The 25,726-nt window shown below is 37.3% G+C and overlaps 6 protein-coding genes across 9 annotated transcripts; 3 read left to right on the forward strand and 3 right to left on the reverse strand.

Moving 5' to 3' along the window:
• Positions 1 to 335: 335 nt before the first annotated feature.
• LOC110418345 (uncharacterized) lies at positions 336 to 1,756 on the reverse strand. The gene is made up of 3 exons (XM_021431039.2): positions 1,605 to 1,756; positions 1,382 to 1,472; positions 336 to 1,268 (listed from the first exon to the last, which is right to left on the reverse strand). Exons 1-3 carry the CDS (start codon positions 1,691 to 1,693, stop codon positions 525 to 527), a joined length of 924 nt encoding a protein of 307 aa, XP_021286714.1. The 5' UTR covers positions 1,694 to 1,756; the 3' UTR covers positions 336 to 524.
• A 1,538-nt stretch (positions 1,757 to 3,294) lies between these two features.
• On the forward strand, positions 3,295 to 7,020 carry LOC110417879 (COBRA-like protein 1). 2 transcript variants are annotated; one of them, XM_021430454.1, is made up of 6 exons: positions 3,295 to 3,364; positions 3,944 to 4,023; positions 4,255 to 4,708; positions 5,640 to 5,799; positions 5,944 to 6,206; positions 6,295 to 7,020. In XM_021430454.1, exons 3-6 carry the CDS (start codon positions 4,354 to 4,356, stop codon positions 6,591 to 6,593), a joined length of 1,077 nt encoding a protein of 358 aa, XP_021286129.1. In that variant the 5' UTR covers positions 3,295 to 3,364; positions 3,944 to 4,023; positions 4,255 to 4,353; the 3' UTR covers positions 6,594 to 7,020. The 2 variants fall into 2 exon arrangements, with proteins under 2 accessions (XP_021286129.1, XP_021286128.1); XM_021430453.1 differs by lacking the exon at positions 3,295 to 3,364 and adding an exon at positions 3,433 to 3,839.
• A 1,103-nt stretch (positions 7,021 to 8,123) lies between these two features.
• On the forward strand, positions 8,124 to 12,097 carry LOC110417882 (5'-methylthioadenosine/S-adenosylhomocysteine nucleosidase-like). Its single transcript, XM_021430456.2, has 8 exons — positions 8,124 to 8,369; positions 8,454 to 8,517; positions 8,990 to 9,081; positions 9,522 to 9,628; positions 9,988 to 10,062; positions 10,611 to 10,685; positions 11,240 to 11,332; positions 11,482 to 12,097. Exons 1-8 carry the CDS (start codon positions 8,276 to 8,278, stop codon positions 11,677 to 11,679), a joined length of 798 nt encoding a protein of 265 aa, XP_021286131.1. The 5' UTR covers positions 8,124 to 8,275; the 3' UTR covers positions 11,680 to 12,097.
• Positions 12,098 to 12,106: 9 nt separating this feature from the next.
• LAP5 (Chalcone and stilbene synthase family protein) lies at positions 12,107 to 14,391 on the forward strand. The gene is made up of 3 exons (XM_089783755.1): positions 12,107 to 12,238; positions 12,326 to 12,971; positions 13,287 to 14,391. The coding sequence occupies exons 2-3, from the start codon at positions 12,788 to 12,790 to the stop codon at positions 14,285 to 14,287; spliced, it is 1,185 nt and encodes a 394-aa protein (XP_089639881.1). The 5' UTR covers positions 12,107 to 12,238; positions 12,326 to 12,787; the 3' UTR covers positions 14,288 to 14,391.
• Positions 14,392 to 14,926: 535 nt separating this feature from the next.
• On the reverse strand, positions 14,927 to 18,509 carry LOC110418813 (uncharacterized). Its single transcript, XM_021431655.2, has 6 exons — positions 18,138 to 18,509; positions 16,921 to 17,120; positions 16,041 to 16,181; positions 15,876 to 15,956; positions 15,351 to 15,475; positions 14,927 to 15,249 (listed from the first exon to the last, which is right to left on the reverse strand). Exons 1-6 carry the CDS (start codon positions 18,358 to 18,360, stop codon positions 15,201 to 15,203), a joined length of 819 nt encoding a protein of 272 aa, XP_021287330.1. The 5' UTR covers positions 18,361 to 18,509; the 3' UTR covers positions 14,927 to 15,200.
• A 667-nt stretch (positions 18,510 to 19,176) lies between these two features.
• Positions 19,177 to 23,430, reverse strand: A/N-INVB (Plant neutral invertase family protein). 3 transcript variants are annotated; one of them, XM_021431654.2, is made up of 6 exons: positions 23,283 to 23,396; positions 22,923 to 22,963; positions 22,326 to 22,829; positions 21,267 to 21,698; positions 20,036 to 20,594; positions 19,177 to 19,600 (listed from the first exon to the last, which is right to left on the reverse strand). In XM_021431654.2, the coding sequence occupies exons 3-6, from the start codon at positions 22,761 to 22,763 to the stop codon at positions 19,305 to 19,307; spliced, it is 1,725 nt and encodes a 574-aa protein (XP_021287329.1). In that variant the 5' UTR covers positions 22,764 to 22,829; positions 22,923 to 22,963; positions 23,283 to 23,396; the 3' UTR covers positions 19,177 to 19,304. The 3 variants fall into 3 exon arrangements, with proteins under 3 accessions (XP_021287329.1, XP_021287328.1, XP_021287327.1); XM_021431653.2 differs by having other exon boundaries at positions 22,918 to 22,963; positions 23,283 to 23,394; XM_021431652.2 differs by lacking the exon at positions 22,923 to 22,963 and having other exon boundaries at positions 23,283 to 23,430.
• Positions 23,431 to 25,726: the final 2,296 nt, after the last annotated feature.

Raw genomic sequence — 25,726 nt, forward strand, 5'->3', positions numbered from 1 at the left:
GATTTGTTACGAAAGATTATTATAGCTTGAGTCCATAAATAACTGGAGCAAACAAAGGAGTCGGTGATGGGAAAGAATGAAGCTGGTGGAATGGAGGTTGTCTTCTTAGTTATTCCTGGACTAGCAGCGTAACGGTGATATCAGGGATTTAGTGTATTATATTATTAACAATATTTTAAAAATATATATTATTCTGGAATTATCAATCAATGCAAACGGATCGAACAAACTGAATGTACAATCCAAGTTCATATCTAAATCAAATTAATCGAATTTAGTTCAAGAGTTATTTGGTTTCCATTAACTCCACCCTAGCAATAACTGATGAGAAAGTGTTCACACTTCCCTCTTTGGGAAAAAGATGTTCATTCGTAGTTTTGATACAATCATAGAAAGCATCCTTGAAAGTCATAAATAAATGATTAAACATCCATTCTTAAATCATTTAGATTATTTTCCTAACATGAGCACTGAGAGCTCTACAAATATAATTCATGGGATGGGATCGTGCTTTCAAGCATTGATCAGTTGTGCAAAAGCTGACTCGGAATGACCTTGGTGTAGAGGGCAAATGCTACACAGGCAATAGCAGGCCCGGCCCAAAAAACCCAATGCCCACTCCAAAGGTGACCCCCTCTAATCAGGGCCGGACCCAAACATCTTGCTGGGTTCATCCCAACACCGGCATAGCCCTTCGTGGCGGTTACAGTTGTCGATATAAACACGATAAGGCCCACCACTATGCCGATGACAGAGCAAACCATGACTCGGCCCAGGTTCTTGGCTTGGCGTTTATCAAAAGCAATCCATATCGAAGCAAAAAGGAACACAAAGGTGCAGAAAATCTCTAGCCAGAGGGCCTGTCTCGTCTTAAGGCCGATCACAACCGGCCCATTTGCACTTGGCACAACGATTGTGAGCGTGCAGCCTCCGAGCGAAAATGTTTGCTCGATTTCGCTGTTTACCACAGCTTGTAATGCTAGTGCACCTAGAACGCCGCCGACGCATTGAGCCAAAATGTACACGGCGGCGCGTGGTAGGGAAATAATGCCGGTAAGTGCCGCGGCAAGGCTGATAACCGGGTTGATGTGGCCACCTGAAATGGGAAACGTAGCTAGGAGGAGAATTGTGATAGTGACAGCAATAAGAAACGACATTATAAGGTGGGGTGTTTTTGTTTCTGTCTCGTAGGAGGAGATGACAATGGTGTCCATTACAAAGACTAACACTGCTGTACCGAGGAGCTCTGCCAAAGATGCTCTCCAAACCTGGTAATGCAGGAGCAACGTAGGATTAATACTAGTCAGCACAGTTAAATAGTCATGATAGCTACGTAGAAGAAATTAAAAATAATTAAATAATAAAAACGCCTTCCACAAACCTCCAAAGAGAAGAGCTCTTTGAGGGAAAAAGTCATCTTCAAGGTAGTGGGATTTTGCTTCTTCTCTTCCTCTACTCTTCGTTGCTCTACTCTGCCAAATTATTTGAAGAAAGAACAAATCAAGTTTCGAGAGTTTTAGAACAATTTGATCTTCAAAAAGTAAGATAAAAAAAGAACGAGAAATTAAGTATGGAAGGATTTAAAGGATTTGTGAGAGACTTGCCTTGGTGTGGAGGCAAAGGGACGGACTCTAGTTCCGGTGTAGACATTTTCCTCATCTTCAACAACGCCAACATGTCCAGTTCCAGCCATCTTTGGTTTAGCTCTCTTGGTCCACTTCCCTGTATAAATAGTCAATGAGGCTACTGCATGAAATGTTTACCTTAATTATGTAACATAAGTTTGTCTTGAGCTACTTAATCGGTGCTATTATCCTGCTGCTTATTTAGTATGTGATGTCTCAGCTTGCTTTGTGGCATTATTGCATGCTTTTCCAACCATTAAGATGTAGACAGAAATTATATATACTAGGCTACAGTGGCAGTGTTTTGCAAGGGTAATCATCCGTAGATGAGTTCAAGATATTTACATGGTACACTTCAAAACTGTTACAATTGATCCTTCACGCTGGTGAGAACAGGTTAGACATCTTACAGAAGTCAGCGAGTGTAACCATCTTATCAATGCGGATGCAACTTGCAAGAATTAATGGCATCATGAATCCAAAATAGTTACACAATTCAAGAGTTGCTACCAGTTTTTAATTGGCCTGATAAGTTGGGAGAGTGCAATTAATGGGAACTTGCTAAACATTAGAGGTTTGGTTGCTGGTCAATTCTTGTCTAGCTACTAGTTAGTAGGGAGTGTTATTAAATTCCCAACCAGAAAAAAAATGAAAAAGAAGTGTATAGATTTATGAGCGGCGGTGGACTTGTTCGCATCTATATTGGGTATCTGTTTCATTTAAACTGATCGGGGGTTGGGAGACAACTCAACTGTTAGCATGGGCAAAAATCGGCTGGAACTTTCCTTTTAATTATGAGGGGCACAAAGTCAGAGTTTCCTGTAAGCCTCAAATCGGCTGGGACTTCCCTTCTATTTTTTGTCTCTCATGGTTGCTGTGTAAAGACACAGAATGAAACTTGACCGGTATATATGAATGGCTTGTTCTTATCTACATAAACAACTACTAGAAATAAGGAATAAGTCAGCAAGAAAGCTGTCTATGTAAAGAATAGTTTTCCTTTAAGCTCATTACATTGGCAAAATTTCTTCTGCAAAGAACATTGGAACTTTCATCAGCAAGAAAACTTGATAACAAATGGATAAGTCAAAAAACACCCTTTTTTTTTTTTCCTTGTCTGACCCCTGAATTATAGTAGCTTCCGCTCAGTTTGGAGGAACCTAGTCCAAATCTTGATCATAATCCATGGGGTTTCAATTTCACTTGAAATATATTTATCAAATTGTGGAAATCTATTAATGACCGTTGGTTTGGAGTTCATAGTGTGTGCCTAGTTAGAATAGCCACAACAAGACCTTGGGATGCTGCTGGGAGCATATGCTGGAATTGTGCCTTAAAGTGGAGGGAAGGAGTTATTTTATGTCCAAGTACGAGGAAGTTACCTTGTAGATGACTGGAACTTATGTGTTCTCCTTGCTCCCCTAAGATAGAAGACATAATTGGGAAGCGAATTTATTTTAGAATTTTTAACCGCCTGCACGTGTGGGGGATCTGTAGGTATAGATGTGAAAATTATGCATCTGTTGCAGATAAGAACTTGGAATTGAATAAGAAACGCCTAGATACTTTTCTCATGGAAGCATCAAGTTCATCAAGCACTGAAAATCTAACTTTATCAATTGTGATGTATCAAACTGGTGAAATCAATGCAAAGACCTCATGGTCAGGGAGGAAAATGGTGCTTGAATTGTCAACCATATAACGACCCACACCTACTCAGTCACCTTTCTTCATATATTGTCAGTTACAACTCTTTTAACTCTTTTTTTATAAGTCAATGATAGTTACTAATATGATGCTATGATCATCTTGCTTACGAAGTGGTGATACACCGTCTTTTACTGATTTGAACCGTTGATGTTGTGAGGGACAAAGAATGTCCTCTTTTGCTTAGTAGGAGTAAGAAGTTTCGAAGAATCTTCTGATTTGCTATTTGGGATTTGTCTTTTCCATGTCCACTTTGATATTTCCAATGATATTAACTTGTTCCAGCCAAGCATTGTGTAGATTATGGGGATTTAGGTATACCTAGATGGAAACACAGTATTTCTTCCTCGTTAGTAGCGTAGATTAGGATCTGGTTTGTCACGTTCAACTATAATTTCTACCCATCTCTGTTTGCTGTTCTTCAAACAATAATGGAGCCGTTCTTTTCTCGTGTACGGTCACTTGCCTTGATGTCGATGTCGTTAATCTCTGTTTGCACTTTATCAGGCATCAAACTCTCCTTCTTTGCTTCTTAGATTTTCTTTGAGAAAAGATAACAGTAATAATTAATTAATGTTGCTGATTTATGTGCCCTTTTTACTGGTTTGCAGATTGCTATGATCCTTTGGATCCCAATGGGAACATTACAGTTACTTTTGACATTAATCAATGGACACGAGATGGCTATGAGGTCAGTATGTCATTTATCATCATTTCAGGAATAGTTATTCATCACAAAAAAAGCGCTGATACTGAGATGATGAGTTCTAGAAAGAAAGAGAAATTTACTTTGGATATCTTCCAATATTTTGGGCAACCAACAGTTTTGCAACAATAGTAGCTTTCAGGCACTCTAGAATTTCACTTCATTGTATTCATCATTCACTGTTTGTCTGATTCTTCAAGATATTTTTGCCTGTAGGCAAGGGTAACAATTCAAAATTACTATCATTATCGTCATGTTGATAAATCTGGTTGGAAATTGGGTTGGACATGGGCTAATAATGAGATCATCTGGACCATGTCTGGTGCTTTTGCCACTACACAAGGGAACTGTTCATCGTTCAAGTTCGACACGCCACACTCCTGCGAGAAAAGCCCTGTCATTGCTGATCTCACGCCAGATGCCCTGCCGGAAAACAGGACAGCTGACTGTTGCCATGGTGGCATTCTTGCTGCTTGGGCTATCGACCCTTCTATGTCATTCTCATCCTTTGAAATGATGGTTGGCCACTTGGGGGCGAATCCTAATGTGCAAGCACCACTCAATCTTACTCTTATGGCTCCAGGTCCTGGTTACACTTGTGGCTTAGTTGCTGACACTGATCCCACGATTTCTTCTGATATTGGGGGTAGGAGACAACTCCAAGCGTATAGTAAGTAGCCAATTAAACTCCATTATTAGGCAGTGCATTCAATATAAATACTCCAAAGCCACAAAATGCCATCCTGGTTGTGATTTTAGAGTTCCGAACTAAGACATTCTAATGGTTGTTAGAAAAAACAGTAAACTATAAAGTGCAGCTAAATCATGCAATAATTTGAATATTGACACCGAGGAGTGAGAGCAATTGAATTCCAACCAGGCTAATTTTGCTATTATTATGCTTCAGTCTCAATGCACTGGTGTCTCTAGTGATATATTTTCTCATTCCTATCCGCTTCGGTCTCCAGCGGTATAATTATGCTTCAGTCTCCGTACAATTCCTCTGATCAGATCTTATTCCTCTCTGCTTTGCTTGTTCATAACCCTTGCACTTTCTAGAAATCCTAAACATTTAAATGTGTTTTGGTTGCAAGCTTATCACCTCAGCAACCTTAAAAGTCACAGGAAACAGACTGATGAAAACCTAGATGAACTTCTCTTCCTAGTGTTAGTGCTAAGCCCTGCTTTTGTCGTCAATGAAAATGTTAGATGCACTGGCTTAACCTTAAAAGTTATGTTAATTTCAGCAACAGTGAACATTTAAACCATTAACTCATCTGATTCATCAAGTTAGAGAACTTTATTTTAAGATATTCTAATTTCCATATTGCTTGTCATTTTCAACATTTCATGCTGTTCCACAACCCGTATATGTCTACTAGGAAAAATTGAAACGACTCATAAGTGACTCATCAACTCAGATGTTTGAAACCCACCAATTGTGTAGATCTGTCGACTCTTATGGGACACTATTCTGCTGCCTATTTTGTGAAGCGAGGAAGTGTTGCTGAAATAAAATTCATCTTGATTATAGACTGCATCCTAATGTGAAAACTTAAAACCGTGCTGCACCACAAAGCAATCATTTTTCTGTTCACCAGGAACATGGAAATCAACATGCACTTACTCCAGCTTTGTTGCCAACCAAGCACCTGTATGTTGTGTTTCACTCTCAACATTTTACAATTCCAAGATCACATCATGCCCTACTTGCAGCTGTGGATGCAGAGAAGCAGAGGAAAGTACAGGTTCATGCATAAGGTGGGTTCATAAAATTGACTTCATTTTTTATCCAAAAACAATATAGCTTGAGTCTTGTTTAGAGCTTAATGATTTATCTCTTTTTCTTAACTACAATTTCCAAACCTGCATTCCACTCATCTTTCTTTCTTTGTGTAATGCCAGAGAAGGTTACCCTGCACCACAGTCAGATTCTTTAGATAGTGATGACATTGTGCTATGCACTGATCATATGTGCCCAGTTACTGTTCACTGGCATGTTATGAAAAATTACGTGACACATTGGAAGGTAAAGCTGACAGTCTCTAACTACAATTATAGAAGAAACTACTCAAACTGGAATGTGTTGGCTCAGCATCCTGGTTTCAGCCAGAATGCAACAGCATTTAGCTTTAACAGTACAATGCTTCCCTCTTTTGGATTTTCAGGTACCTGATATATAACAAAATATTTAGCTTAAGGTTCCAGTACTGCTGTTTTCTTTTCTGTAACTCATTCTCAAGGGGACTCTTGCAGATGAGGTTGCTCTCTTTTGGGGGATTGACTACTATAATAACGACCTATTGAATGCTGATAAGGATCAACTGGGTGCGGTATCCACACAGATTTTACTGAAGAAGGATTCAAATTCCTTCACATTAAAAAACGGATGGGCGCTACCTCGAAGAATATATTTCAATGGGGAGAATTGTCAAATGCCTCTTCCAGACACTTTCCCCATGTTACCAAATGGCAGCTCCAACTTGAAACCTGCTCACACCCTTTTACTTTTCTTGATTTATCTGACTTTCAAGACAGTGGTTACCAGGCTTTGATAAATAAAGCTCTGAACATGTTTGCTTCCTGAATCAAAATTTTGGTCTCACTTGGGAGACAAAAGTTAAGCCGCGGTAGCTTACAAAAGCGAAGAGAGCCCTTGGTGTAAGGACTGGCAAAAAATCACATAGTTTCTGATATGCTAACGATCAGTTGGTCATTCTTCTTACAATAACACTAGATACACCGAGCTAAGAAATCCTTAGTAAGAACAGAAACATTTACTTTGACAATAACACCCATTTCAACGTTTTCCACCCCCAAGTCAAATTCAAAGTAAGCATTGAAGTTTGAATCTCTCGCAACACCAGCCTTTGCGAGCCCATCCGCAAGTGAGTTAGCTTCACATCTGATATGGGTGAAGGAGAGGTGTAACAACACCAGCCTTGTTAATATTTGCCATATAAGTTCATGCAAAGTCTTGAATGTCTGATAACCTCTTGGGATTTCGCCTCAGGGACAGGGCAATGATTCATTGTAAGGTGTGACTTGGTTCTGGTATGTCCATGCATAAAATTGATTGTATTATTTGTTCATAAATCTGACAAGATCTGCCTGCTGATAAATGTTGGTAAATTGATTCTGCGCCTGCTTTCGATCTACCTTCGAGACTATCTCTTTGAAGGCTACAAATTTACTGTAACCAAAAATTCTGTACTAGCAGCGAACTGTCAAGACTGGCTGCAGTTTTCACAGCTCACGAGATTAAAACAACCATGTCCAAGTCTAAACGGCTATCACTTCATAGGAACATTAAAAATTAGTGTTTAATTTCTCTACCATACCCTTGCTTTTCTATGAAACATCCTTTGAACAAAGAGAAGTCACCATTTTCAAGATCTCAAAGTGAAATATTATAAGCCTGTTTTAACTGGAATCTATAATCCCTCTACAGTTTATGAACTACGATGATATCTCTCACCAACCAAATGTGAAGTGTCACTGAATTGGACCTTCTCTTGACATTGATTGAAAGGACCAAAAGAACAAAAGGGGTAGCTAAAATGTGCACAAATAACCAGAAACATGTCCACATGCGAAATTTTGGAGGCCTATGTTGTTGGATTTACCAATGAAACAAAAAAGATTGATTGTTGTTATGGGGCCATGTGCTTCCAATAACGCGTGGCATAGACAAGATCATTGTATTCTTATCCTTCCTTCCTTTAAGACAAGCTGAAGATGAAGATAATACTCTAAGTTGAAGGAAGATTTCTCCCTGTTCCCTTTCAGACCGAAGTTTGAAAGTTTTTACCAACATCTATAATGACAAGACAAGACCAAATCCCATTCCAAAGAAAAGGTTGAAAAAGAGAGAATGACATTTCCCTATGGATGACTCACCCCATACTCTAGCATTGTCCATGGCTTAATGGAGTATTTAATCGCGTAATAATTAAACACAAACACGCAGTAGCGGGGGTCATACGATCAAGAGAACCTTGTGGACCCCATTCGATCAACGGCTGACAAATTTTCGATTGCAGCTAATTTTTGGTGTCAAACGTAAATGCAATCAGTGTCCAATGGTGGCCTTTTTCATTTTTTTGAAAAAGCCAATACTGGGCGTTTTACTTTTCCTCTTCTTCTTGCCATTAAATTTTCCTGGGAAAGAAAATCTTCTGGAATAGAAAGGAAAGGGAGAGAGATAGAAAGAGGGAAAGGAATCGAAGGCACAGCTATGGCTCCTCATGGGGAGGGATCAGATGCTGCAGTAGAAGCCATGGCTGCTCAAGTTGAAAACCACCCCATTTCATCCATCCTGATCATCATCGGTTAAAACCCACCCTCCCCCTTTCTCTCTCGATATTTATATGTACTTTTATGGAATCATTTATTTGGGGAGTTTCTTGTTGCAGCTATGCAAACAGAAGCTTTGCCAGTGGTTAATAAGTTCCGGTTGACTGCGAACCCTCAACCTGCGTGAGTTCCTTTTTCTCCCTTTTGTCATTTTCTGTGATTTTGGTTAAAATCAGTTTTGATTTTTTTGGGGAGGTTTTAAGGCTTTAAGTTCAGCAATTTTGGTATTGGGTTAATCTTATTTTCATCAATATTTCAGTGGACTGAGTGGTTGCAGGCTGATTACTAATAAAAATGTTTGCTTGCTAAGTATTTGAGTTTTTGAACTTTGAAATACATGCAAAAAAATTTTCTTTTGTGCATGTTAGATTTCTTTCATTTCACGATTCAGATGGGTATTTGGCATGTAACTAGTTTTTGCAAATCAGAAAGAGCAATATATTACTGTTTTTGATATCTTTTATGCCTGTGTCATGCGAAGTGGACTTCTTTATCTGATAATTTTGCTTCTGCAAGAGTTTACTGTCTAGTTCGATTATTATGCATCGTTGCATATTCGGGTTTTGCATTTATGTGTCCATGAGCAATGGTGCAGGTTTCCAAAAGGGGTCCCTTGGGTCCATTATCATGGTACATACAAAGACCTTACAATAAATCTAGTTTGGCCGGGAAAAGATTTAACTTTGGGTAAGGACTTTGTTCTTGCAATATTTTTTTCTTTCTCTTTTTAATCTTCCTTTTGAAATCATCAAGCAATTTTCAATTAGCTGCAACTTATACTGTATGGTTTCCAATAGAAACCTAGGAGCTCTGATTGAGACCTTTACCAAAAGCACTGAAAGTGCAATAACATAGTGAAATGTTGCATCTTGTGACATCGCTCATAGACTTAAAACTGCTTCAATAGCTCATATAAATAAAAACTTCTGTTCAGATAGTATTTGTAATCCAATTCCAAACATTTCTACCATACGTTACATGAAAATGCTGAACTTACTGGTAAGTACTTGGGTTGGATGCACAAGCCAAGTTACATCTGACACATAGGTAATGGACATGTCAAGGAACGGAACATTTCTTACGTTCACTATTCCTTTCTGTTACATTCTCTGATTATTTCTTTGCAGGGGTTGATAGTGTTGGTACGATTTGTGCCTCTCTTGTGGCCTATGCATCTATCCAGGCATTGCAACCAGACCTGATCATAAATGCTGGCACTGCTGGTGGCTTTAAGGTAGTTTCAATCGCTAAATATTTCTCATTTTAAACATAAAAAAAGAAAGGAATGATAGTAACGATGATCCTAAGCTACCATTCTATTAGATATGCATTGCTTACAATGATCCCTCTACATTAAGTTTTTAGTTTTCAATTTGATGTTCACGATGATGATCTGTCATAAAACTTTCTGTTGCTCCACTTTCAAACTACTGATCTGAATGCTTACTAGCATATAGAAGACTGTGTTTACCTTTTCAAAAGGCTCTAGCTTAGATGCTGCAAATTAAGCTACAGTGCTATATAACATGTGCGGGGGACTTTTAACTATGTATATTTGTATTATTTTGTATATTGATTCTTGGATTTTTCCAGGCAAAGGGAGCAGGCATTGGTGATGTTTTTCTTGCATCTCATGTTGCGTTCCATGATAGAAGAATACCAATCCCAGTAAGTGGTATTGGCCCTTGGTCTTCAATTCATTTGCTTATTATGCTTAGTTATGGGGACATGGAATAAAACCTCATGTTGCTATTCTGTTTCGACTAGCACTGCAATATTTTTATTTCTTCCAAAAATGGATTTGAAGGGTTACAAGGAGTCAATCACTCACCCATTCCTTTTCAGGCCCATTTTAATTGGTTATCTAATACATTTGGTTTAAAATGAAAACCTAATTCAGTTTCACTTCGATTTTACATAATACATAAACTGAGCATGTAAACACTACAGGCATCTAAAGGTGTCCATTAATTTCATCTTCTGTACCTATTCTTTTCTTCTCTTTCTTCTTTCTGTTTCTTTTTCAGTTCTTTTAATTGTTATGGGCCACAATACTCCGATAAGACAATCTCTATACTGTAAAAGCTCTTATATATTCATCATGAACCTGGAACCTAGTTTGTGCTTTGCTAAGCGAATTTCTTATTGCCTGTATGTAACTCGATCTTTAGTTATATTTTGGTAACCAATTTTTGTTTTCATCTCGTCTTCTATAGGTTTTTGATCTGTATGGAGTTGGTTTGCGGCAGGCCTGCTCAACACCAAATCTCTTGAAGGAGCTTAATCTAAAGGTAATTATTTTGTTTTTGTGTTCCTCTTTGTCCAGCAGGAGGCTAGGTTGTTGACCATATTTTGAACTTTTTTCCTTTTTTCTATATTGAATTTCTAAAATCCTTTTTCATTTCTTTGTTCTAAGTATCTTTCGCTTGCAATTGCTTGTCAGTTTGTTAAGAATGTTGTTTTTCCTTCCCAGATAACTTCTCTGCTGGATGAGGATATGTAATATGTTTGCAACTGCATTTACTTTGTACTAGTAGGCATCTACTTTGCATAGGGAGGATTAGTTATTCAATTTAACTGATAAATGGAGTTAATATTTTAGTGATACACATGCTGGTTGATTGGCAATGTGCATGTATTTTATAACTATCTAATGGAGTTGAAAATTTAAGCAGCACTTGATTTCTCAATTTGTTTTGTCTTTTTGACTGCATAGACGTCAACTTCAGACAATTCCTGCTCCCTCTCGCCACCCCCTCTCCTTATGTTTTTTTTTTCTTTTTCTTCTTCCTTACTAAGACACACGCACATGGCAATTTACATTAAACCTTGCCCTATGTTTCAGACTGGCAAATTGTCCACAGGCGACTCTTTGGACATGTCCCTTCAGGATGAAGCATCAATCACGGCAAATGATGCTACAGTCAAAGACATGGAGGTAATCGCCAAAACATCCCATCTCTTAATGAATAAATGGAAAAATGGATTGCATCATCCTTGCAGATCATGCATTACTGCTTGAAATGCTTTTTGTACTTTAAAGTCTACAATGCATTAAGCCTTATTTTTTCTGTTCATTTGTTCCAGGGAGCAGCTGTTGCCTATGTGGCTGATCTTTTAAAAGTTCCCGTAATATTTGTTAAAGCAATTACAGATATAGTAGATGGTGAGAAACCCACTGCAGAGGAATTCCTGCAGAATTTGGCTGCGGTCACTGCTGCACTTGATCGAGCTGTTACTCAAGTCATCGATTATATCAGTGGAAAGTGCCTCCCTGAACTTTGATTTTGCCTTAATCTCACTCTCATTTGGATATGTGACAATAAAACTTGTAATTCTTAGTTCCATGAGAAGCCAACACGAGAGATGAGTATTTTTTAAGATAAAAGCAGCAAACAAATTCATAGCTTGAGTAGGCATGTGTTTGAATAAAACAGTATTAAAGGTGTTATATAGTTAAGTTCATTGTACTCTGGCTATGGCGTTTCCTTGAATTTTGCCAACCCCGAGGAATTTATGCATCTAAGCCTTTGATCAAATTTTTCGTGGCTTGATAGCTGCCATGTGATTATTTCTTTGTTTTGGCTGTAGCTTGAGCACGTGTTTTTCTCAAGGAATGTATTTGTTGTGTAGTACTTTGAGTGGAAGAATTTATCCGTGGTGTTGAATGAGAAATAAATTAGAGCATTGGTGTCGGTTTAAATTGCTGTGACTCTGCTATTGTATGCTTTGCTCTCTTTTTCAGGTTTTTGGGTAGTAGTTGGTTTTTATTGGACCAGATGCCATTGGCCGTCAGTGCCAATCTTAGTCGATCATTGGCCCAATTAATCATTTGCCCTGCAAGGTGGTATACAATCCGTAAGACCTTATGATGATTCATTAATAGCCATGTACTGAGTTCATATTCTTCAATCCTGCAATTTTCTTATAGGTAACAGCCTTGCAGTAGTATACCTTGGTAAGTGATTCAGGTGACACGGATCTGTTTTACTTGATCATCGATACTCCACCAAATGAATTAAGGATTTTGGGGTACGTATTTAGATTATATCCCACCATGCTATCAATACCTGAAATTACAGATGCAAACCACATACCCAACCCATACCAACACCTGTTAGCGTGAACTGCATGAAGGTCTTGCTTCTCAACGAATTCATTACTCCATATAATAATAATTGCACCTTTCATATATTTCCTTTATGGATGGAATGAATGAATATTCCATAACTCCCTTTTAAGCTTATTCTAATAATATTTAGGCGTGCACCGCCACTGTATATATAGTAGCAGTTCCACCCATGTTCCTTTGCAAGGTTAAAAAGGAGTTCCTATGCAATCTCCCCTGCCAGCAAATATACAACGTCGCAATTGAAAGGAAAGGGAAACAGATATGGGGATGGGAGAAGAAGCACAGGAAGGTTTCGCAACGATGGCGAACCCTGGCAAAGCTACAATTCTGGCTCTCGGCAAGGCCTTCCCTCACCAGCTTGTCATGCAAGAGTTTCTGGTTGATGGTTATTTTAAGAACACCAACTGCGATGACCCAGAACTTAAACGGAAGCTAAGCCGACTCTGTAACACTATGAACTTCCCTCTCTTAAATTTGTGCTTATATTTTGATGCATTTGGCTTACTGGTTTCCCCTCCTCCTCCTCCCTTAAGGGATCTAAGGGTATCGCTATTCTTTTGTATATGCTGCCAAGTAGAAAGCGCTTTTAAACCTTCGCTAAAGAAACATTTCTGCGTCAACTAAACTTTGGTTAACTTTTAAAGTTGTCGCGTACAGATTATGATCGTCCACTGTCATTGTCCTCGTGGACATCATTAATTTGCATTCTTAACTGAAATAACGGTTATTTACTCATTGCCTGCATTTTGACGCTTTACAGGCAAGACAACTACTGTTAAAACAAGGTATGTGGTCATGTCGGATGAAATCCTGAAGAAGTACCCAGAGCTTGCCATCGAAGGCCTCCCCACCGTAAAGCAACGTTTAGATATCTGCAACAATGCTGTCACGGAGATGGCCATTGAAGCCTCACGAGCTTGCATCAAAAAATGGGGCAGGCCCATCTCAGACATAACCCACTTAGTCTATGTCTCCTCAAGTGAAGCTCGGCTGCCTGGTGGTGATCTTTTCCTTGCAAAAGGACTTGGACTCAGCCCTGAGACTCAACGGGTCATGCTCTATTTCATGGGCTGCTCTGGAGGTGTGGCTGGTCTACGCGTTGCAAAAGACATTGCCGAGAACAATCCTGGCAGCCGGGTCTTACTGGCTACTTCTGAAACTACCATTATTGGGTTCAAACCTCCTAGTGCAGATAGACCGTATGACCTGGTTGGTGTGGCACTTTTTGGAGATGGTGCAGGAGCTATGATCATTGGCTCTGACCCTGTTTTGAGCATTGAGAGGCCTCTCTTCGAGCTTCACACGGCAATGCAAAATTTCTTGCCGAATACTGAAAAGACAATTGATGGGAAGCTTACAGAAGAAGGTATTAGTTTCAAACTAGCAAGGGAGCTTCCCCAGATAATTGAAGATAATGTTGAAGGTTTCTGTGAAAAGTTGATGGGAATTGTAGGATTGACTGACAAGGACTACAACAACATGTTTTGGGCAGTTCATCCTGGTGGGCCTGCAATCTTGAACCGAATGGAAAAACGACTAGACTTGTTCCCAGAGAAACTAAATGCCAGTAGAAGAGCTCTGATGGATTACGGAAATGCTAGCAGTAACACGATTGTGTATGTGCTGGAGTACATGATAGAAGAGAGCTTGAAGAGAAAGACAGAGAGCCGTGAAGATAGTGAATGGGGATTGATTTTAGCTTTTGGACCCGGGGTTACCTTCGAGGGAATTCTTGCCAGGAATCTGACAGTACAAGAATAATGTCTAAAAAGCTGGTATCTTCCACTGTTATCATTGTGCAAATTAATTACGTGTTATAAGCAAAGGGAATCCTCCTCAACCATTTACCGTTCCGAAGAAAAATCAAAGCGAAAAAATTTATACTTTATACATGACTAAAACCTTTTTTTGTTTCTTTTCTGTCAACTGAATCATAAGAACCATTCTTGGTAAACAAAGTCCGGTTTCAACAAGAAAATTTTAGTTTGTAAAACAAGCAGCTTTGGCATTGGATTGTGTAAGGGACACTGCAGCCTTACTTTAAGCGTAAATTATATCTCGGCTTGTGCTATTTCTTTGTTTGTCTGCGGGAATCACGTTATCCAATTTATACATCAAATAGATTCTTCAAGCGAATTTGAGCATTTTGACCTGTAAACTTTAAAACAGAAGGGATAATAAATTCTAAATGTATACCACAATAGGTTGATAACAATCTAAAGCTATGGCATATACACGCTCCTCGGAACATCAAACGCCCAGTTTTCTCTTTGTATAATAATACTCTCTAATCATGAAAATTGAATACGCAAGCTCGAAAATTTCTTCCCTTCCAAACCATTCCGATAATAGCTTCAATTTAAATTGTAAGACGATCTGGGGCCAAAGCACATCATCTGATGCAGTTAAAAGTCCAAAACAATTAACTTAATATAAGCAGAAGATTAGCATTTGACACCAAAAATTAATCCATCTATGAAATGTTTTTAATATAAATAACCACCCAAAGTTGCTGCATCCCGAAATTTACAAAACATCCACTAATTCCCAGTCTCGAGGAACATGTCGAGAGCAAAAAACCAGAACTTAAACAAGGACACCCAGTCACATTTGTAACCAAGTTATAGTTTTTGGCGCAGCAAGCCCATCGACCAAAGCAAAACAGCATCTTCACTTATACCACTCCAGAGGGAAGACGGAGAACAAGCTGCCCTCCAAAGACACTGCAATAATAAATGATCATAAAAGAAAATATTAGTGGTCTTTAGGTTGACTAGAATATATAGTTATACTTGCACATAACACATTATAGAGCTTAACCAACCTCTTGATATAATAGTAACAGAAGTCTGCTAAAATGAAAGTTTGAACAATTTCAGATATAAGAACCATAGAAGGCCACAATCCATAACCCAGGGCTACCAGCAAATGACCTCGACTGTCCAAAACCTGTTGAAAGCAGCACAGAATGAATTAATATATTAATGCAATCAACCTCATAACAATTCACAATAACACTTCTCCAACCAGCATCATACAAAGGTTTCCCCTCCACACAAAAATACAAATGTTAATGCAGAATGGAGCTCGTCAAAATGACAGCAATTGCCATCTAAAGGCAACAACCAGGCGCGTCTTATGCAACAGGCATTCAATTCAAGCTGTCATGTCCATTCATTATGCAGGCTCAAGCTATCTACTATTTCCAAAGCAGATAAATAGTACAATAAACAGACTAGTATCCTTTTAATGCTCAAACTAGGACTCAATTTCAAAATTTCTAAACATTAATAAAAAATTAAACGAAGCCAATCACATGAATTTTCAACTTCACGTCACAGGATCAAACCTGGAGAACCCAGTGAGCGCAGCTAAGGAACCTTGCAACACCCAATGCAAAAACATAATGAGCTGTGAAAGGCTCAACAATCTGAAATCATTAAAAGAAGATGCGTTAAAGAAGGAAAGATTATAAACCTTCTAAATTTACATCTACCCATTAAGCATTTTGTACCTTGGTATTCTGCATCACTCGCAACTGAGGTAAAACTGAAACAGCTTCCAGATATACACAGAACGCCCAGAAAATCCGGTTCAATAAATTATGAGAAGTTGATGGGTGAATAAGAAGAGCTAGTACTGCACAAGGTGCAACCTGCATCCAAATTCAAAAGCAAGGATATGACTTCTGAAAAGTGTTCAGAGAAAGAATCCGCTAGAGCAACAAAGAAGATAATCAAGCAGTTAACATGAGTCCATGCATAAGAACACAAAAAAGTAACACCTTTAGTAATTTTGGTTCAATTGGTTACTTTATAGTATTGATTGAATCAAAATGAATACAACAAAGTGCAACGTAACTTTCACAGTGGTATAAGAAACAAACAGCACTGAGAACAATGGGAGACAAACGAAAGCTCATATCACGGTCAAAAGACTAGCAACGAGTCAAAGAGCAACACATGGAAAAAAAGAGAACAAATCATCTCAAATACTAAGTAGATGTCTTATGACTTAACGAAAAATAAATAGGTAGATGTCTTATTTAAGAAATAAATTGAAAAGAATAAGATTTATATTTTCTAATTTGCAGATACTGAAGCCAATGTCAGAAATAATAATTTAACAATAAAACCATGGAAAGCACCTTATGAGATATAGAAACTAATTAGCATTTTGCCTCTGTAAGCATGGACATCTATTTTGAGGTTACGTACAACTCGGATGAAAGAGAATAAACTTACCACAAAATGACCGTTTCTTGACTTAGAAAAGATGAAAAGCAGAAGATAAAGCTCATAGGATTCACTACTATAACACAATAATATGTAGGACAGGGCAGCATAGATATATTTGCAAGTAAAAAAAAGTTAATATGACTGATGGAAACTCACAACATAATATATAGCAAAGTTGTCCTTGTCCTCCATGTAGCTGGACTTTAGTTTGAAACGGATCATATAAATAACCCACAAGGTTGTAGCCAATGTGGCTAAATCAAGTAGGGTGTGTATATCATATTCCATGACAAAGCTACAGTACAGCCTAACAGCTAAAAAGATAGCTGTTAGTTCTTGGGATTTAAGTGATAGTCCTGCAACCATTCAAAAAAATTATCAAAACAGGTCAATTGAATGTGTAAAACCAATATTTTCACCAATAAAGAATACCTACACTTCAGTTAAATTATAAAACAAAGTTACTCAAGAATCTTGTGTTAATTAATTAAATCACTTGTGTTTTGTAAACAAATTGCCAAGAGTTAAAAGACATACTACATGTTAACCGCAAACAAGTATTAGCAGGAAGCTTGTCACAAAAGAGAGAGAGAGAGAGAGAGAACAACTCCTTTTGCTCCAAAACAACCTTTATTTATCAATCAAGCATTCTTTTCATACATAAGGTTAAAAAAACCCTAAAAGCAGCATATTTTACATGTGCAATTGAATTTGCTCTAGTTACAAATAAAACAGACCAAACTCATAAAACTCATCAAACTGGGGAGACCACAAAAAAAAAGGGCTTCCCTTTGCATCAAGAAGAAATCCTTCATTGTAAATTGATAAGATACTGCAGTAAAATCATTAATACCACCAAAAAAACCCTCATATGTTCTAAGCATCAGAATTTAATATAAGAACCCTCAATAGAACAAAAAAAAAATCAAACTAAACCCAAAACCTGCCACAAGAGCACGATATCTCATGAAATTTTTCAACCTCGCTAATAGTAGCAGAACTCTTCCAATACATGGTAAGTAGATAGCATTAGGACAAAGCAGTCAATTTTATATATCATGCATTGAATTTATGTCAGCAAAAAGAGAAACCGATATCTTAAATTGAAACAAAAAAAAAAATCAAGCCAGATATTCAACCCAGAAACGGCTACAAAGCAAAAATCTACCACCGATCGGAAAGAAGTTGCCTAACCAAAACCTTTAAAAATTTTGCTACTTGACCAAGCTATCCCCTTGATGAATTTTTTAAAATTACTAAATTAGGGCAAATCACCCATGTATCATGCATTAAATTTAAGTTACAAATTAATCAAAAACAATTGCAATAAACAAATCAATTGGGAAAACATTATGAGCTTTGATGCTAATTACCAGCACAAGTCTTCTCCTTTGTGAGCTTATAGATAAGGACAGAAATTCCGATGGAGTGGACAGCCTCGGCGGCGACGAAAAGGTTGTCATGGTCGTGTACGATGAATCGGAGAAGAACAAGCGCCGCCATCCCCGATACCACCGCCAAAAAAGCCTTCACCTTCGGCGGCTGTCGTCTCACCCACATCGACACCGCGTGGATCGGCCTCCTCTGCGCCCTCATGTCTTCTTCTTCTCTTTTTTTTTTTTTTTTGCCGAGAAAGAGAGAGAGTGTTAGGGAAATTATCGGGATTTGGAGAAAGTGGGATTTTGGATTGTTAATGGAAGTCTGTTTTGGGTTTGGTTTTATATATTTTGTTTTAATAATAAAATCCTTTATGATTGGAATTGGGAAAAGAGAAGTGTGAATCGGGTGGGTTTTAGGGTAGCGGGCGAGAAATCCGGATCTGAATTAGATTAAGTTGGGTTGGGTGACCAATAATTAAACTACTTGCCTTCTCGTTGCCTAACTTCATAAATCATAACTTAACTAGTAAAATACTAAATGCCCTTGCATATATTCTAACCAATGCTAATAAATACGGTTTAACATTTCTCTTCTTTGTTAAACATCAACGAGAAGAAAAAAGAAACATGGTATTTTAATTAATTGTAAAATTGACATGACCGGGTTGACAATAATCTGCTAATGTTAAGGAAATTGACTCCATGAGGTGTACAAGAAACACAAGTCAAATCTCCGCACCTTTGAAGGAGTTGGGAGTTTCCTTATTAAAGAATCAAGACAAGAGAGTGGCTTACCATCCCGGTCCCCACAACACGACCACTCTTTTGTTTCTATCTCAGACAGGAAACAGCGCCCTTCCAAACATAGTTCCATCTGAAAGCTGTCTGAAAATTGAGTTCCGATATGAGAATTTGATTTTGATTTCTTTTCTTCCGTGTTAGACACCAAAGCAAAACAGGAAAAGGGGGAGAGATTGGAAGAACAGGCATGACGTATGGTGCAAATTAAAAGGAACATAATACATTCTACAAGGATCCAAAAGAAGAAAGGACTTATTGAGGTGTGCTTGTTTTCGTTCTACATGAACAGATGGTGAGGTCAAATGCTAGAAATTAGAATGGGAAGGTGCTTGGATGGTAAACAAGGCAACTAATCTAACATCACAAAGTCCATGAATTCGATCTTCTCAAGAGGGGTTTCATTTGCTTGTCTTCCTCAAGTGCTATCATACCCAAGTGAGATGGGTCTTCCAACAGCATCTTTGCCACCAAATAACCAGCAATGGACCAGGTTTGGACTTTACGCGATTGCTTCCCAATATATCGACCAAGCTTTCCATCATAATATTCAGGCCAGTTGTCCTTCAGCAACCTGGTTTCAGCTATTTCAAGGGCACGCCTTGCAATTTGGGGGCGTCCAGTCTTCACACATGCAGCTGTGAGCAGCCATAAAAGCACTGGAAACAATACAGCAACCAAAATGAATTCCAAAGAGAATATCTCATCATGAAAATTCCTAAATTTTAACTGACAGAATATAAAGCTTGAAAATTTATCCCACCATGTCTCTTTTATGAAGTTCAAGAATGTTGCAATATACCTCAAACATTATATAATGGAATGGTAAAGTTACCAAAGACAATAGTAAACTAGAATTGTCAAACCCATATCCTAGTAACTTCTTTCCAAAAGAAAAGAAAATTTTCAATTGAAATTTCTATAGAAAAGCTCAAGAAACTGCATAGTCGCAGCTGGCATATTATCATCTTAAAAATTTTCCACATAAAAAATCATTTTTCAACTGCCTAGTTTCGTAGTTTCACAAACGAACCTCAGCACTCTAACCTACAGTTTAGGTTGTCACTAGAAGGACCTATAATTTTAATACGTACCAGGCCATGATCCCCCATTGTGGTAACTCCACCTGGTGTTTTTGGGGTCACATCCTGTTGTAATCCGCCATTCATGATTTTCTATAGCTGGATAACAAACCTTTAATGGCATTTCTCCAACCAACTCCTCCCAGCGGGACTCTATAAGATCCATAATTGCAGTGGACTGTTCAGGAGTAGCCAACGATGACAGAATTGCAATGCAATTGCCCAAGCAGAACCAACGGAAATCCATTCTTGCAGGGCTAACATTACCAATAAAGTATCCACCACGAACTGGCATAAAATCAAAAATCCATTCAGGAAGAGAGTCAGGCATTACATTAAACTTGTTAAGCGCCGTGTGGGAGTACTCTTCTGTCTTATAACGATAAATGTCATTGAGCTGCTTCAAGTCTAGCCAAAAATAACTTCTCATGTGAAAGCTTAAAGCATGAAGGCGTTTAACTATTCGCTCTATGAACTCCTTTCCTTCATCATCTTGCTTGAGTAGAAGCAAAGCACACCTTAAAGCCATAAAGAAAAGAGCTTGGATTTCAATAGGATAGCCATATACACCCTGTAGACATGATGATAAGTATAAAGCTCAGCCCAGCAACATTGAAAGGTAAAATATGAACATATCAGTTCTGAAACTAATTTACATTTTGAAGAAAAAGTCAGCACATTCTTAGTGTATATGCACTAGCATTCATCAAAAGACCCCAAAATACAAGCATGTTATCGGTCTCAACCAGTGGAATATATGAACAATGGATGGTATACCACTTTCACTCTGGATCAAATAGTCATCACCACTTCAATGACAAAATTGGTTGTGGCCCATACAGCAAGTTATCTCAGAAAAACAACTCAGCCTTAAAATGTTTTGACATCTGAAGGCTGCTACTTCTTTAAGGCACCACTAGTCGGAGACAATTGCCACTGATGTCAACTAGGTTACTTCTAATGCCCATAACTAGGCTCACAAAGTCACTCTTATTTCGTATGCTTGATTAGTCTTTATTGCTATGGTAAATATAAGATGCAACTTTGACCAAACAATAGTCATCGCCACTGCAATTTAAATTATGGGACAAAGTTCTACATGATAAATTAGACAGAGCTCATTATATCTTAAATTCTAGAGGAATCACTATGCTATGCAATGCAGTGCAAGTTTCAAGTAGAACAACCTCTGTTTGATGCTAGTGCTATATGTATAACAGAGTCTATACTATGAAAAACTCACCATTCTACGATCAATCATGCAGCATCCATCAGCACAGAGAAGCGTTGGAAATGTGTCAAACCCCTCCGAGAGACATAAACTCAGAATTAGGCGCATACCCTTCTGACATTCAGGCAACTCAGCCAATGAAGTGTCTCCAGTAGATTTTGTGTATGCTCGAAGCAAAATAATCCACCAAAATCCAGAATCAACAGGAGCAACTCTTCCTATTGCACTCTCACCAAAATCTGCCATTAATGTCTCATTGTTCCTAACTGGGTCATGGAGCACTTTGAAACTAGCTGGCATTACTCCTTCTCCTAACTGAAATCTATCAATCTTTTTCTCCCATGACTGAAGGCGAAGGGTCTTCAAAATGAAGTTCTTTACTATTTCTGGTTCCCCATTCATCAAGAAAGCCAATCCGCTTGGGACAAAGTCTCTCACAAAGACCTTGCAGGAAAGAAAAAAAAAAGCAACCACATTTACAAACTCATCACAAACAAAAGCATTCATTGCAAACTCACAAAGTCAGTCTCATATGAGCTTCAAAATAAAATGACTGATAAAAAAACAAGAATCAACATAACAAAGGGAAAATGAAAAATGAACTGGATAAATTCAATTTTTAAATCAATAACAGGAAATAATATAATCAGATAATACAAACAGGAAAAAGTAAAATACTTCTACAACAAACAGGAAAAAGTAAAATACTTCTACAACTTGCACCATCCAGCAGTCAATAATAAAGGTCAGTTAGCACCTCCTTTACCCTAGTATTTAGAAGGAAAAAAAAGCATAAATAGTTCTAATGCTGAAGTATATGGAAATAGTGTCTTTCACTTTGGAATCAGGTACTGGTCCTTATACTCTTTTCTCATAAACCAACCACAGAACTGCAGAAAATGGAAAAATAGACAATAAATTCAGCTCATAGACTGAAATTTTTCACATGTCACCCCCATTTCCAATTCAATGACATAATCCTCACGACTGAGAGAACCAAATAGAGTATATGCTCATTGAACTGATATTGCTTCTGACTAAGATGGAGTTACAAGGAAATAAAGTATTCACCTGATCGTAGTTTAGTTTTTCTTCAGAATTATCCAATGCTGCAATAGTTCCGACTGGTTGACCACGAAAGTACACCAATGACCTTCTCAAGGCTTCCCAAGCTTCAGCAACCATCGGATGTGGCTCAAAACCAGTTTGTGACCTTGGTGTGTTAAAGCCTGACCTTCTACCCACTGGCGAGCATATAAAATCCAGTGGCTCAAATATGCGGGAAGTATTAATATCAGTAGCTCTAGCAGAAAGGCGTGGAGATATCCCAATGGATAAATCACTGAGGGACCTTTCATCAAGTGATCTCTGCCTCTCCATATTCAGAAGCCTTGGCGGCTTCTCTAACAACTTTGAAAAATCACATTCTTCATATTCAGCCAAGGTACAGAGGGTATCCTCGGTTTTCACATTTCCATTCTGATTCACATCCACAGTCGGCGTAGACATTTCTGATTCTTCTAAAATTAGTTAGACAAACTGCAGTAATCTATTCTGGTTCAGATGTCCTACAACCTGCAATCCATATAAACAGAATTCAAATCATTAATCACCTAGTTGCATGTTGGATTACAGTCCAAAGCTAATGGAAGCAGCTCATTACCTAACCTTTCAAGGAACAAATCAAAACCGACAAGGCCACAAAATTGCTGGATTGAACAGACGAATTAATTAATGATACGGTTAATTTAATTCTATCATCCTGCTTTTGCTTTTAACCAAACAGAAAATGAACGCATACATCAACAAATATCATTTGGCCAAACATCAAATAAAAACAATAATAATTTGCTCGAAATTCACATCTTAAGAGACATTTATGATTTAACCAAAACCGAAAAAGAAAACACAAAGAAACAACAAGAAACAATGAGTTTAAGATCAGAAAACAGTTATGCATGAATCAGATATGTTAATATTTTCGTCGTAAATCATATGAAAATATACGATGAGAAAAAGAAAACTAACCTTCCAATGAAAGTGGCTTAGAGCAACTTTAGAGTCATTCAAGGATCCAGGAACGAAAGAGAGAACAAGCTCGGTTTGGGGAGTGATGAAAGAAATATACTTGTAATAAAATATGAAAATATCAAATTCACCACTTGATGAATGATGATGGCTTATGCTATCTGAGTGGGGTCCGAGCACTTGACCGGCTCAAGCGGTAAACCTCTTTTGCAGGACTAGGAGAAGGTGACCGGCAGCTGGGCAGGAAAGTTGCCTAAAAGGCGAGAACAAGGACATGCATGATGCGTCCACCCGGTTCCCTTTCATGTGTTTGTTGGTTTGGCCATGGGTAGGTTGGCTTTATGCAGTGTACGGAACAGTCCAGAGATTGGGGTCCACGTGGAAGACTGCTGATTGGACTGTGACGGGGTGAGCATTTGCGTGATCGAGCGGTGAGCGTTGGACTTGAGCGTTAAATCGAAGGAGAAGGAGTAGCGAGGGGGGACCTTCGCAGAGAAATTTGTTTTTTTGTCCACGTGTACGGTCACCAGATCCAAAGAGCCTGATGATTCGGTGAGCGGTTTTGGCTTTTTCCTCAGGCTTGGCGTTGCTCTGTTTCAGTCCTCGAGGTTGCGCAGACTAAATGATATCATATTCCAATTTCTTCGGTACACTTACGTAACCTAACAAAGCAAAGAAACATTAAGGAAATTAAATCAAGAGTTTACCCTTTTTGTATTCATGTTTTGAAATTCAATTGTGTGATGTTTGATTTATGTAATTAGAATAAGATTTGGAGTATAGAATGTCAATATCAATTATGTACGGACCAATGAAGCAATAATGATAACTGATACTCTCTCCTACCCATTGACTCGTTTCTTGGTCCCATTTCAAATCAATTAAAAGTACTAATATTCGTTTTTGTAATGAGTGTGGCATTACTATTTTATTACTGTTTGAAGTTATTCGATTCCTCCTAAAAAAATAGTTAGCTTTATGTCATTCAAACGATTTTGTTCATACATAGCAATTTACAAAAATGAAAATAAAAATTCCTATATTTTCTCTGTTATAGTTACACTCACCGAAGGCTGAGTGAAAAGGAGGAAAACTAAACAAAATTATTAAAGAAAAAAAAAAACCCCAAAGTTAGTATATCAGGTGTTTATCGTTTTAGGCCCTGTTGCTTTAGCCGCGCTATTTGATTTGTGAGCCCAAGTTGTTCATCTAATTTCGTTCACCAGCAATTACACGTGTTTTCCGCTGCCTTTTTTTGTCCTTTGAGGTGTAATCTGGCTTTCTATAGTCTCACTGTCACGTCTGGCACTTTTTGAAAAAGCTAAACAAGATCGTATAGAAAAGATGAGGAGTTTATAAAAAGTTCATAGTGTTATATATTTTATTAGTTTATTTTTTTTAAAAGGAGATAATGATTTTATTATTAATATAATGGAATCAAAATAACTTAATTTATGTCTTGTTAAACACTTTTAGATAGAAAGTAAGTAAGATAGTGAATAGTGATAAAAGTATTGTCGGATTGAGTAAAGAGAATATCACATCAATGTAAGATATTTAATTTTATATAAAACATGAAAAAAATTTTATAAATATTGAAGTGCATATTTTATTTTAATTTTTAAAAATATAATCGACATATTTTATTAAGTTAGTTTTTATATATATAAATAAATATATAAAAAGAGAGAAAGGTTGATGGTCTCTTGAGTGTATTATTTTAATTAAAATTTATAAAATTTGTTTGTTGTGACAATGCATTTAAAAAGTAAAATAATTATTATAACACGATGTTGAAATTGTCTTTTAATAAACCAACGCACAACTCCTATAATGAAGCAGATTTCACTTATTTTTAACAAAAATCAAATTAATGCTACATTTTTTAAGTCTTAAAATTAATATATTAACTAACTTTTTATATATGACAATTTATACTGTTCAAGTCAAAAAAAAAGAATAAAAACTTTATTTGAGTATTTTAAAATTCATTTTAATGAAACTAAAAGACCTCTTAAATAATCTAACAATAAAAAGTAAAAAAAATGAATTTTATGTACAATGATTTGCATAAAGTTAGCAAAATTTTGTTTTTATGTGTATCTAAATTTATAATGTTCATTATTATAATTTATAGTAATGTTTTCTCTTCCCAATTTTCCTCATTTTTTATGCATTGATTTTTCTCTTTCTTTGAATATTTATTATTATTTCAACTTTTATTATTCCATTGTTATAATTTTTTTGGTACTTATTATATTGTTATAATTACAAATAGTGATTGAATTGATTTAAAAATTATTTAAATAATAGGTTTATTTCTTTGTTGTAACTGAGGAAAAATGAAATAAAAATGGACTAAAAGGAAAGATAATAAAAAGATTAGATAAAGCTTCTTATGTATTATTATTAAGTAATTACCCCCTCACTAATTAAAACGCAGC

The sequence above is a fragment of the Theobroma umbraticum genome, unplaced genomic scaffold, assembly GCF_002168275.2.
Source record: "Theobroma umbraticum cultivar Fairchild unplaced genomic scaffold, ASM216827v3 scaffold_50.0, whole genome shotgun sequence".
Lineage (NCBI taxonomy): Eukaryota > Viridiplantae > Streptophyta > Magnoliopsida > Malvales > Malvaceae > Theobroma > Theobroma umbraticum.